General features: G+C 43.1%; 1 protein-coding gene across 2 annotated transcripts in view; it reads right to left on the bottom strand.

Annotated features, from left to right (window-relative positions):
• Window positions 1–839: 839 nt before the first annotated feature.
• Window positions 840–11591, bottom strand: part of asic2 (acid-sensing (proton-gated) ion channel 2) — a 99776-nt gene continuing 89024 nt past the window's right edge. For both annotated transcript variants that reach the window (XM_086133581.1, XM_086133580.1), the window contains 8 exons: window positions 9163–9290; window positions 6052–6202; window positions 5891–5947; window positions 4413–4566; window positions 4223–4314; window positions 3839–3918; window positions 3695–3763; window positions 840–2884 (listed from right to left, as the gene is read on the bottom strand). In XM_086133581.1, the coding sequence (XP_085989707.1) occupies window positions 2783–2884; window positions 3695–3763; window positions 3839–3918; window positions 4223–4314; window positions 4413–4566; window positions 5891–5947; window positions 6052–6202; window positions 9163–9290 (833 nt within the window). In that variant the 3' untranslated portion in view covers window positions 840–2782. The remainder of the gene's footprint in view (window positions 2885–3694; window positions 3764–3838; window positions 3919–4222; window positions 4315–4412; window positions 4567–5890; window positions 5948–6051; window positions 6203–9162; window positions 9291–11591) is intronic.

Genomic DNA, 11591 nt, shown 5'->3' with positions numbered 1-11591 from the left:
ACTGTGAAACTGTTTGTCTTCATGACTATTATACTGCCATTTGCCATGAACGATGATGATGTAAACAAAAAGTAATTCTTTGAATTCTGTTCGATTATGTTATCACTATATTTTCATAAAGCGGAATTTATGGCATTTCAATTTTAAGTAGGGAAAGATGCTTTGAGATACAACTGTTTTCAGTTGGTCATGAAAAGAATAAATATTGCATCTCGAGGCACCACCGTATTTTCCATTTATGTGACAGTGGTTAACCTATTTATTCATTTTTTAAAAATTACGTACAGTACATTTTCTTGACAGTGAATTCTGGGAAAAGGTTATACATTGCCTGGATAGATGAAGGTTTTGTAGAATGGACTACAGTCAAAGGTAGAGTAGTTTTAATCTATTCTACTATTATCTGACAGCGCTTTTAACACTGGAATTCAAACATGACTAGAAAAAAAGTAACCAAAAAAAAGGGTTAAATTATGTAAAACAAACAAACAGAAAAAAACACCAACCACAGAAAAATACATCACCAAAGAGAAGAAGACAACTGTTGCAAAAAGTGTCATTTAATGGTTTCACATTGAAAACACACGCCACCCCTATCCCCCCCCCCCACACACACACACGCACGCACACAAACACGTGCGCACTCACAATCTTACACACTCAATGTTGGCGCTGCGGCACAAAAACGACGCCCGAGCACGGCGAGCAGTTCCGAGTGGAGCAGACGCGGCAACATGAGCCGGAACACGCAATGGCGGCTTTCAAGCGCAGTGGATGGGAAAAAGCCAACCCAAAACCAATATTCCCCCCCCCCCCCCCCCCAAAAAAGACAACCAAAATCCAAATGAAAAGTGCAGTGATGAATTCATTCCTAACGAGATGGGGAAAAAAAACAATCACAAAGATGACAAAAAATGTCCAACTGCAGTGTTGCAAAATTGAGGGGCGGAGTGTTCGTATAAGCTCAATAGCATCCTCCTTTTTTTTTTTTTTTTGGACGTTCCAAAATCCTATGATATGCCGCAAAAGCAAATGTGAGTCGAAAAAACACATATTTACATGACCATTACCGCCTCCGCGAAAAAAAAATGTCAGAGCTATTATTGGGGTGGGGACAAATGATGAAACGTTGCCTGGGAACTTTTGGTTAAATACGTCATCACCATACAACATTTTGTTCCACTGCCTGTCTTCAAGTGACAGTGAAGTGTGAGTCGCACACCTCACTTTGAGTCCCGTCAATAACTGTGGAATGTGGCATGCTGTTCAAGTTCCTTTTGGGGCGTGCTCACACGAGGCCATCAGAACCACGCGTGGGGCCCACTTGACACCCAAAGTCCAGTACACTCGGACTTCCATGCAGGCTCAAAATTGATTCGTGTGGTGCTTGCTTGCCTGTTTTTCTGGATAACTGGACCTTGCATAATAGCAATGAAATATAACAACTCTAAATAATACACAAAGTCAAAAGGGTAAGAACACATGCAATGTACGGTACATGTAATGCCAAAGTGCATGTAACCCGTCGCCAGTTATTTACTATACCCACTAATGTGCACAACAGGAACCAGCCGAACGACAGAAATAATCCATACAGTCAAAAGAATGTGAAAACTGTGAATGCGCAATCGACGCTTCTAATGCAATTGCTCCAACCACGATAGCCGCCACCTTGTACAATAGAAATAAACAGAGTGACTAGAAATATTCCACGGCAAAAAAAACACTGCACACTAATCACGCTGGGCACGTGCACGTGTCATTTGATGAATGCACTTGCTCGTCTCGCCAGTTATTCATCATAACATCTCCTTCCACTCTAGAAATCAACAGAACGCGTGGAAATAATCCACAATCCAAAAAAAAAAAAAAGGCCACTCAACTCTTGATAGACAGTTATTCTGAGCTGCCACTTTGCACTATAGAAATAAATAGCGACTCGAAACAATGCACGTCGAAAAAAAATTCCAACGCACGCTTTTCGCGCATGGGGACATGCACGTGTCATTTGAGTGATGAGATTGCCCTCTTGCCAGTTTCTTATCATAACCGGCTCTTTGCACTGTAGAAATCAAAAGACCACAGCATGCCAGTCATATGCAAAGTCTGTCATCTGACTAAAATGATTTGCTCCTGTCACCAGTTATCAATGAAGACAATAAAAATCAAAAGATGGCCTGGATGTAATCCATAGTCAAAAATGTCGATTCATAACGAGGCTGTGCACAAAAATGCTATATCACAAGATTCATGCCATGGCGCCTCTTGCCAATTAGAAATCTAAATAATGACAAGAAATAATCAACTGAGTCGGAAAGTTGCAGTATTTTGGCACGTCTGGCATGGCCTAGTGTGAACACGCCCTTGAGTGGAATGATCCAATATTAAAAGTGCAACAAAAATGTTTCTTTGCTGTCTTGATTGGCCGATTTTCTCTTTCCTTTGTCCAACAAAAATGAGTGATCAGTCACCCCATTTAAAGCTGAAACGGGAATCCAGGGTTGACGCTGCACATTCATCACGTGGGCACATTATGAGTGACACATGCGCTTTGGTGGCTCCCAAGTCTTTTTTTGTTTGTTTGTTTTGTTTTTGCTTTTTTTGCACTGGGCCACCAATGGATGCTACTCAGGTGTGTCTCTCCACACTTGGCCAGCCCGTCCGACCTCATTTGGCACCGCTGAGGCTTAAGACACTTTTTAGCGCCTCGTGATTGGCTGTCCTGACAATGGGTGGAGGGGGGGGGAGGGGCTAGGGATGATTGGGGCGAGGCGAGGGGGCCTCAGCAGGCGATCTCCTCCAAAGTGCCCAGCGTGGCCTGCAGGGGCACGGCCACACTGTTGCCCATGGACTCCGAGTGGTTGGCCACCGGATCACAGGAAGTCTAAGAAAAACGCACCCAATATTGGATTTCATTCACCAAAAAAAAAAAAAAAAACAAAGCAAAAAAACATCAAGAAAGAATCTAAAAAATATTCACAAAAAATTCATCAAAACTAATTTTTTCAACAACAGCGTTTTAAAAATATGTGCTAAACAAATAGAAGTGCTAAAAAAAAAGCTCCAACCACATAAAAACAAAAATTTAATTCAAAATAAATAAAATAAAAATATCAGAGAACTGAAATGTGATTTAATTTAAAAATACATAATTTAATAACAACATAAACCCCAACATATTTCAGTAGAAAAAAATGTCAACATTAAATCAGAGTACCTAAATTGATGACAAATTATTAATTACAAAAAAAATACACAAGACACAAACCTTGAAGTAAAAAAACGTATCAAAATTTAAGAATAAAAACCGTACCCAAATTGTATTTCATTAAAAAATATTAAACTCTAAAGGATGGGTTGTTTATCCCCAAATATTATTTTATATTAAAAAAAACAAACAAAAACAAACCCCACACACAAATTAATAACAAATAACACATTGATTTGGGAAAACAAAAAATCCAAATTGTATTTCATTTCAAAATATATATTGAATATATATATAAAATTGACAGACAACATCCTAACTTATTTTTATGGTAAAGAGATAAAACTATAGACTACCCAGAAAAAAAAAATAATGATGGCATTTTTGTAAAACAGTTTTCTAGTAAGAAGATCAAAGAACTTGGCCTTGCAAAAAACAAACAAACAAACAAAATAATCCATCAAAAGGCTCAAAGGGCGCACTTACCACAGCCCCTCGGCGACCCTCCTCCTCGTCCTCTCGACTCAGGAGGTCCAATAGTCTGTTTCGTACCACCTGGAAAAAAAACCCCCAGAGTATTCAGATCGGACCATGCTTCTTCCCCTGCTTTGTTTCAACGGCGTGACTGACCTCGTAGGCGTAGTCAAAAAGCTCCAGGATGGTGAGGATGCTGGCCCCGATGAAGAGCCCCATCTGGCCGCCAATGTCACCTGTAGGGGGCACAATGTGTTGACAGTTCATAGAATTAGTCGTATTATTTCCACGATGATATTTTTTATTATTACTGTGTGAATGCAAAAGAGCATTCTTCTTCCGCTTTTGTCTCCCCATTCAAAAATCAAAACACATCTTCGGTACTACTTTTCACATCTCAAAAAGTTGACGTGTAAAAAAACAAAAAACATCCTGTATCCAAATTCTTAAAAAAAAATTCATTCTGTGTTATCACAATTCAATTATTTCCACATTTCACTTCCCCCCGCACAAACTGTATTCCGTAGTTCTCGTTATTACCCAGCAGGCCCGCCACCTCGTAAGCTTTCTTCTGCTCGATGGTCTCGTAGTTGAGAGCCTCGAAGAACACGTCCAACACCAAAATGTTATCTCTGCGAAAAACAACAACGTGGCATGAAAATCGACGGCTCCCGTGACGCGGCCACAAAACGTGCCCGCGTGCGGTGCGATGTCCGAGGTGTGGCCGTACGCGATGTACTTCTCCGACTTGTTGAACTTCTTCTGCAGGTAGCGCGCCGACGTCTTGCTGGGTATCTTGACCATGGAAAGCTCTTTGTTGTAGCGCGTCACATTGCACGGAGTGCGGCACATGCAGCTGCTGCTCTCTGTCGCAGACAGCTTGGCTAAGGACCATGATGAGGAAGATGATGATGATGATGATGATGGGTTGGTGACGGTGAAGGGCACGGAAGAAGACGTTATCTAACACAAATTGGTCATATGATATTCTCTGTTCAGTATGACTCTTTTTGAGGCTTTTTATGATAATATACTGTGCTACATAAAAATGTATTTAAAAAAAAAAAATCAGCTAGCGTCCTTACCTACACTAGCACCTTCCGAATCAACCAGTCCACAAATCTACAAAAACACGCTTCCCGTCCACCACCACGCTCCCAATTAACCGACCGACCTCACCCAACAGCTAACCAGGCCCACCAAAATCGATGACACCCAACATGATTGTTTCTGTACATTTAGGTGTGATGAGGCCTTTTGATCACATCGCGCGTCTTTGACAAAAGCCGACTTTCCCTACCGAGGCGTGACCAAACCAAGCAAGCCATCAAGCTCGCAATATCTTCCGCCAAATGAGCTGCGGCTAAGCAGTGAAGCCGCAAAAGTAGATCGCTCCTGAAGACCGGATCAGTCAAGAATAATCCACTGAGACCAAAGCTGTGTCATATTATGACTTCTAATGCTAATTTAATGAGACTGTTTTGTCACGTTGGCTCATCGTCTTGGAGGTAATAACGCAACTTGTCTGCATTGGAAGTCATCAAAGTGTCCTTTTAAACTTTCAAGTCGGAAAGCGGAAACGCTTGATGAGTCGAGCAACGCATAATCTCCTCTGACAAGTTGGAGACAGGTGCTTTTTTTTTTTTTTTTTAAAATATGAAATTAGTATCCAAAGGAGAGAAAAAAAAATTCAAGTTGGCAGTCAGAAAGATTCCGACAAATTGGCACTGACTTGACCTGATTTGCATGCCGAGAATTAGGCGTCAAAACGGCGGCCCAATTACAAGTGAAGGCGAGCCGGTGTGCAATCCTTTAGCTCGTGGCAAGAAATGTGCACCCAGGAAAAGTTGCTGTGCCCCTCGGCTGCATTTTTCATGTACCTGAATTTATTTACGCAGGACTTTTCTCACCATTTCGGAGATTGCCGCCGACCGGGGTCGGAAAAGTAAAGTTTGACTACAACATCTAACACAGAGGTCATTTATTTGTTAGCCAGCGTGCACTTGTTGTCATCTATTTGCTCTCTCTGGTTGGAACGATCTCCAACTTTTACACACTTTTTTTCGCTCTGGCAAAATTGCCTTTCACACACTGCGACTGCGCACTTTCACACGGTGGCGTGGCGTCGCGCAATTAGGGGGGAGCGGCAACAAATATCTTCACACACACACACACACCACGGTGGCGTGGCGAGATCACGTGACTCACCGAGGGCGGGCTCGGCGCAGTCTTTGTACTGCTCGGGTGTGCAGTAGGAGGCATCACCTGTCAAGAAGACCATCTCGAGTAAAGATGTCGACTGATCTTAACTTTTAGTCGCAGGTGATGTAATGCGTTCGGTTTTGGGCGGGGGGGGGGGGGGCACCTACCGGGCATGTGCACCATCCTGCAGTTGCAGTTCTCCACAATGTAGCGTGTCTCGCAGTCGATCCGGCAGGCGGTCACGCTGTACACCGGGAAGAAGCCCGACTCCAGAGTCTTCGACTCGCACTCGCCCCAGGGCGGAGGCAGGAAGGTGAGCTTCGAGGGAGGAAGAAAACGTTTTGAAATGTCACCTTTCCGACAGTACGTTAGGATTTATAAACTAAATTTAGTTGGAAGCCCTTAAGCGGCGGAGGGAAATAAACATGGATGAACACAAGATTGTGGCTCGACATGCTATGTTTGGGCTACAGATTAAACACCGCGAGTTAGCTGAGCCAAACAATTTCACAGTTGTACAGACACTTGACCAAATAATTCCTCCGGGTCTGACGAAGGAGGCAACACTCCAACACGCTGCGGTCTGAACAACAAGAAGAAGAACAAGGGTCAAACAACACAGCCTGAGTTGTCACGGACGCGCATGAGGGAGCGGCAACTACATTTTGCGGATGTAGCGTGACGCGACGGCGCCAGGTGAAAAGTGGGCGGCTGCCGGCTGGGATTTAATAGCGCGTCTGCTCTGCGCTATCGGTCCAGACGAGCGGGAAGCCGCTCCAACATTCCGTTTGAAAGCAGCCAAGTGCGCGGAATGTTGCCGATTGCTGTGCGAGGCTGTGACGGCCGATAAGAAAGCAGCCAGTGGAAGAAATGAATACTGACATCCCCGACGCCGGTTTAATATGCTTCTTGGCCATCCTCAACTTTTAAGTTACTCCATATGCCCATTAAGGACTAATCAGCCGCCGAGTCCGTTTGTCGCTAACCAAAACAGCAGTACATAAAACGGCTCCGCAATGTTGCGTGCGTTCCGCTGATGCTTTCCAATTTCACATCCCGGTATATGAAATGATAGCATTGTGGGAATATTATGATATACTATTCCACCCAAAAAGTCTTCAACCCGACGCAGTTAGTCCACAATGTCATTTCACTTAACTCATTCACTCCCAAAGACGTTTTTAAACGTCTTTTCAGACTTGGTCCAGAATTGGCTGGTACTGAATGAGTTAACATGCATTCTAGCGTGGAAGGAATATTGCCACAAACGATGCCCAAAAATGCTGTCATGACTTAGTGGCAGCACTACAATGCTGCGTGCCTGCTTGTTGATGTGCCCCGCCTGCTCCGAGCAATGAATGCCGACATCCCCGGTGCGATTAAGGCTTCCGTGAAAGGTGCTGCTCGGCAATGCTTAACCTTTCCAATCACCTCCGCCGCGAAGCTAATCTTCTCCTTGGGCCCAATTAAATCAAATGGCGGCTAATTCGCCATCTGATTAATTCTGGTGTAATGGCATGTGAGTCGATCGTGGTCCGTCTAATAAGCGGCAGAAGCCTTGGCTCCCCTCGCCGTTGTCTTCATCAATATTTCACTCCGGTGCTGAGGCGGGGATGGGGCGCTTTAAGGGAGGCTTTACAGTTCACTCGGCAAATTGTTGGGAAAGGTTGTTTTGTTTTAGCGTCACGCACTTGAACCTCACATTGCGGGCACAACTCGATAAAAGTGTGCTTTAATTTTTTTTTTTTTCCCTGAGAATTGTTTTGAAATAGAAAGACTGGAGCCAGATTCCGGTGAACTTTGAAGCAGGATTTACAATTTAGCTACAAGTGCTTCACTCAAATTGAAGGTTTATTGGAATATATACCGTCATATTTCATGTCTCAGATTTACAATACAGCCATATTCAATACATGATGTATCATACAATATTAGCATATTTAATGTTCTATACACTTCTATTGTATTATGTTTGCAGCATATTTATCGCTATATGACACGAATGTTTGATATCATGTTTGAAATGATGTTCAATATTCACATCACATTTCATGTCCATACAAGTCCACTGTACCCTATTTACATTTAATATTAGCGGAAACTGTGATACCACCTGATTTCCATCATATTTAATGCAATATACTGTACATCTCTAATGTACTATTTTCAAATCGAATCTCATATTCTATATAACTCAAGTGTTGGTTATTATGCTTGAAAGGGTTTCAGAAGGAGTGGGATGGTCCCGGCAGACAACTTGATGACCTTTGCGCGCTGTAATAATTAACGAGAGGATCTAAATTTTTTATTTTATTTTATTTTTTTACTCCCCCTCAGTGAGTGTCCTCACCTCAACGCCAATAATGAGCGAGGAGAGCTCGGTCTTCAGCCTGCCAGTCAGAAAAGTGGGCTGACGGCAGGCACGGCCGCTCACCCTGGAGGCTCGTTAGTCAACGCTAAGATGCTAAGCTAATACTTTTTGCCCTGCGGCGCCCATATCTATTTTCGTCGTGTCATAAATATCACCGGCCTGGATGAAATAAAAACAGCTACTTGCAGCAGCCTGACTCTATAAGGCATTTTTGGTAACTTAAATGACGGGACACAGATTCCCTGATGCCCTTCTTTTTAAGCAGGCAATACGATAACGACGCTCAGACAAGGACAAAGGGATCGGTTTTATGACATACGCACAAAAAAAAAAAAGGGGGCACAAGAAACTGCTTTTTTTTTTCCCAACCTCATAGTCAGATGGGACTGTGTAAAACAATGTAACACCACACTTTAGTACCCTTTGGTGCCTTGTGACAAAAACGCCCTTAAAACCAACAAACTATGCAAAACAAAACAACTCATTAGGTTGCCTCGAGTGAGGAAAGGACTTTTCGGCAGTGTATTACAGTGTTTCAAGCTTTACACAACCTTGCATCTTTGTGAAATAAACAAAGGCATTGGCAATTGTTAATTCCTGAGCCCACCATTATTGATGACGAGACTATTTGACAGTTTACAGGCCTTAAAGTTATGCTAATTAAAGTTCCTTCTTTTTATTTAGAAATGTTCTGCTTCTTTGCCTTGAATCATATTTTGGGTATTATCAGAGCGGGTGTTCATGCACAGAATATATCCCATGTATGTCAATGTTATTATTTTATGTATTGGTTATTTGTCAAAATATCCGCGTTTCCCCTTTTTTTTTGCCCCCAATATCGAGACCAGCCCTGAAAACCCAATCCCAGTCGGGTTCTACATTTTGCAGGGGATCAATGGCGACTCACCCTCTGTTCCTGCGTGGCCACGAAGGTCTGGAAGCCGGGCGCCACGCCAAAGCCCAGCTCGTGCACAAAGGGGGGCTCGGCCTGACTGTGGATCTGGACTCGGACCCCCGCTTCGAACGCCGTATCCTCTGCAAGGAATGCACAATCAGGAAATGACAAAGCAGATGGGGAAAACCGTAGATTTACCGTAAAGTTTAGTTTTGAGTAGTGCGGGTCAGGTAAGCAGCAAATTTTGGTGCACCTTGAAGTCCCAGACCAAAGTTCACGATCGCAAACACCACAACAAAATTGGCAAAAACATCTTTGTGAGCCCGTTTGTACATAATTGGGAGTGGACAACCGATAAGAAAAAAATAATTGTCATTTTAATTGCTGTCCTTTAATTTTGGTCAAAAATGCAGCTCGAGGGCAAGGAATTTAATCTTGTTTTTTTTTTTTTTTTTTAAATTACAGAAGAACAGGATGGAAAGGAGACACACACACCCTAACATTTTCGGTAAAACAGCGAGTGATTGAATGTCTGTGCGGAAATCGATAACATCACAGCATCACGTGTGCGCTTGTGGTCCAAGGAATCATTTAATCAACCCCCGCCCCCACATTCAAGTACCAGCACACACTCATCAACTTGCCGCTGTGGCCATGGTGACAACTCGGGACGCGATAAATGCCGTCCGTCTGTGTTTTCGCTGGCCCGCCGGGGAAGGGGAAAAAAAACGGTTTTGAGTGTTGTCTTGTGTTGAGATTTCAACAAAATCGAATCGACTCTTGACCTGACCCACGTGAAGTGCTTCAGGGATACGGTGAGTCACATCCGGGGGCTTCAATCGGGACACGGATAAATAATAGTTCAAAAGCTAACTAACGCATAAATAATACAGCGGTACAGTTTGAGTTGACCGTCAAGTACTTGAGTCTTTTGGTGTCTGACAACCTTCAAAATCAGAGTGCTCCATACCCATTTTAATTCGGTTGCTGTGGCTGTGAATAGATGAAATAAGGCGCGCACGCGCGTGCACACACAACGTTGGAAATGAAGGACTTTAATCATTCATCAAGTGTTTTCATCATTTTAAAACTCACCTTGTTTGTACTCTTGTTTATGGCCTTTCGCCTTCTTGGCACATTAACACCCATACATGCAAATTAGCTTTGGCCTTGACGATAACGCGCTAGTGAGTCCCTGCATGCAGAAATACTGGGAAGCAAAAGCGCGGCGAGACAGCCGCGCTTGTAACGAGTCACAAAAAGGACGACTACACGTATGCATGATGTGACAGAATGTATTGATGCCGCGGTGAAACAGATGGGAAATATCCCCCGTGTCCAGGCTTCAAAGTAAAGCTGAAACAAACGATTATTTCAATACTTGAATAATCTGTCCGTTATTTTGTCAATTGATTGATGAATGGCTTACAAAACTTTTTAATTGTCATTCCGTAGTCAAAAACAGGACTTGATATCAAATTGACTGAATTAACATGTTTTCCAGAACCGACTTTCTTCTGGCTTCTGATTGGCTCTCATGTCTTGATTTCTGTCCGCTGTGACAGCGCCACCAGTTGTTTTGGAGTGCGCGGAGCAATTTAAGAATCTCCGTTGTGGCCCTCAAAGCCGTACAAATGAAGAAGAAGTCATTAACAATGCAAGACAGCGCACACTTGTTTGCTTATTAATTATTTCTATGGCTGCTTGGAGCTTGACGAGAAGACTAAAAATGGACCAGGGTGAGCATGGAGTAAATTGCTTTGCCCAGGAAATGTCTTTTATCAATTGAGATTACAAACGACGATTCGCTCTCTGATTACTGACGCTTGTGATGGCAGTGGGGCGTTTGAGGAATGCGTCTCTCAAAATGATTTTCTGTGACGTCATCGACCGTCATCAGCGGGAAATGAACAGTTTGAGAACTTGCTTGGAAACCTTTAAAAGATGCCAACGGTTGCCAAGACGACTAATAAGACGTGCAAGAACTCATTTGACCTCCTTACAGTTAAAATGCTACCTTGACATTGTTATTCCGGGCATTCAGGATGGTGTGATGTGAAAGGTTACGAAAAAAAAGGGCCCCGTTTTAAAGTCAGGTTTTAAACCTGGTTTAAGGCCTCAAATTAGGAGTTTGAGAACCAGGTAGGGTTTCAAAATAGGGAGTGTTGCAGACTAAGGTTGGGTTTGAACTTGAGTTTGAAAAAATATCAACCCCAACCCTAACTGTACCCCAACCCTGAAATTAGGGTTTCAAAACAGGGTCAGGATTTCATATGGTTTTAATTCTGGATTAAGGCTTCAAGTATGGGTTAGGGCTTCAAGCCTGTGTTAAGGTCAGAGTCAGTGCTGCAGATGGTTTTAGGTCGGGGCTCGAGTTTCAAAGGATTTTTTTTTTTTTTAAACTAGGATGAGTGTTCAGTTTAGGGTTTCAAGGTAGGGTT

The sequence above is a fragment of the Hippocampus guttulatus genome, chromosome 16, assembly GCF_054856545.1.
Source record: "Hippocampus guttulatus isolate MCC_2025c chromosome 16, RoL_Hgut_1.0, whole genome shotgun sequence".
Classification (NCBI taxonomy): domain Eukaryota; kingdom Metazoa; phylum Chordata; class Actinopteri; order Syngnathiformes; family Syngnathidae; genus Hippocampus; species Hippocampus guttulatus.
The sequence above is the reverse complement of the archived record's forward strand: the minus strand, read 5'-3'. Positions and strand labels throughout refer to the sequence as shown.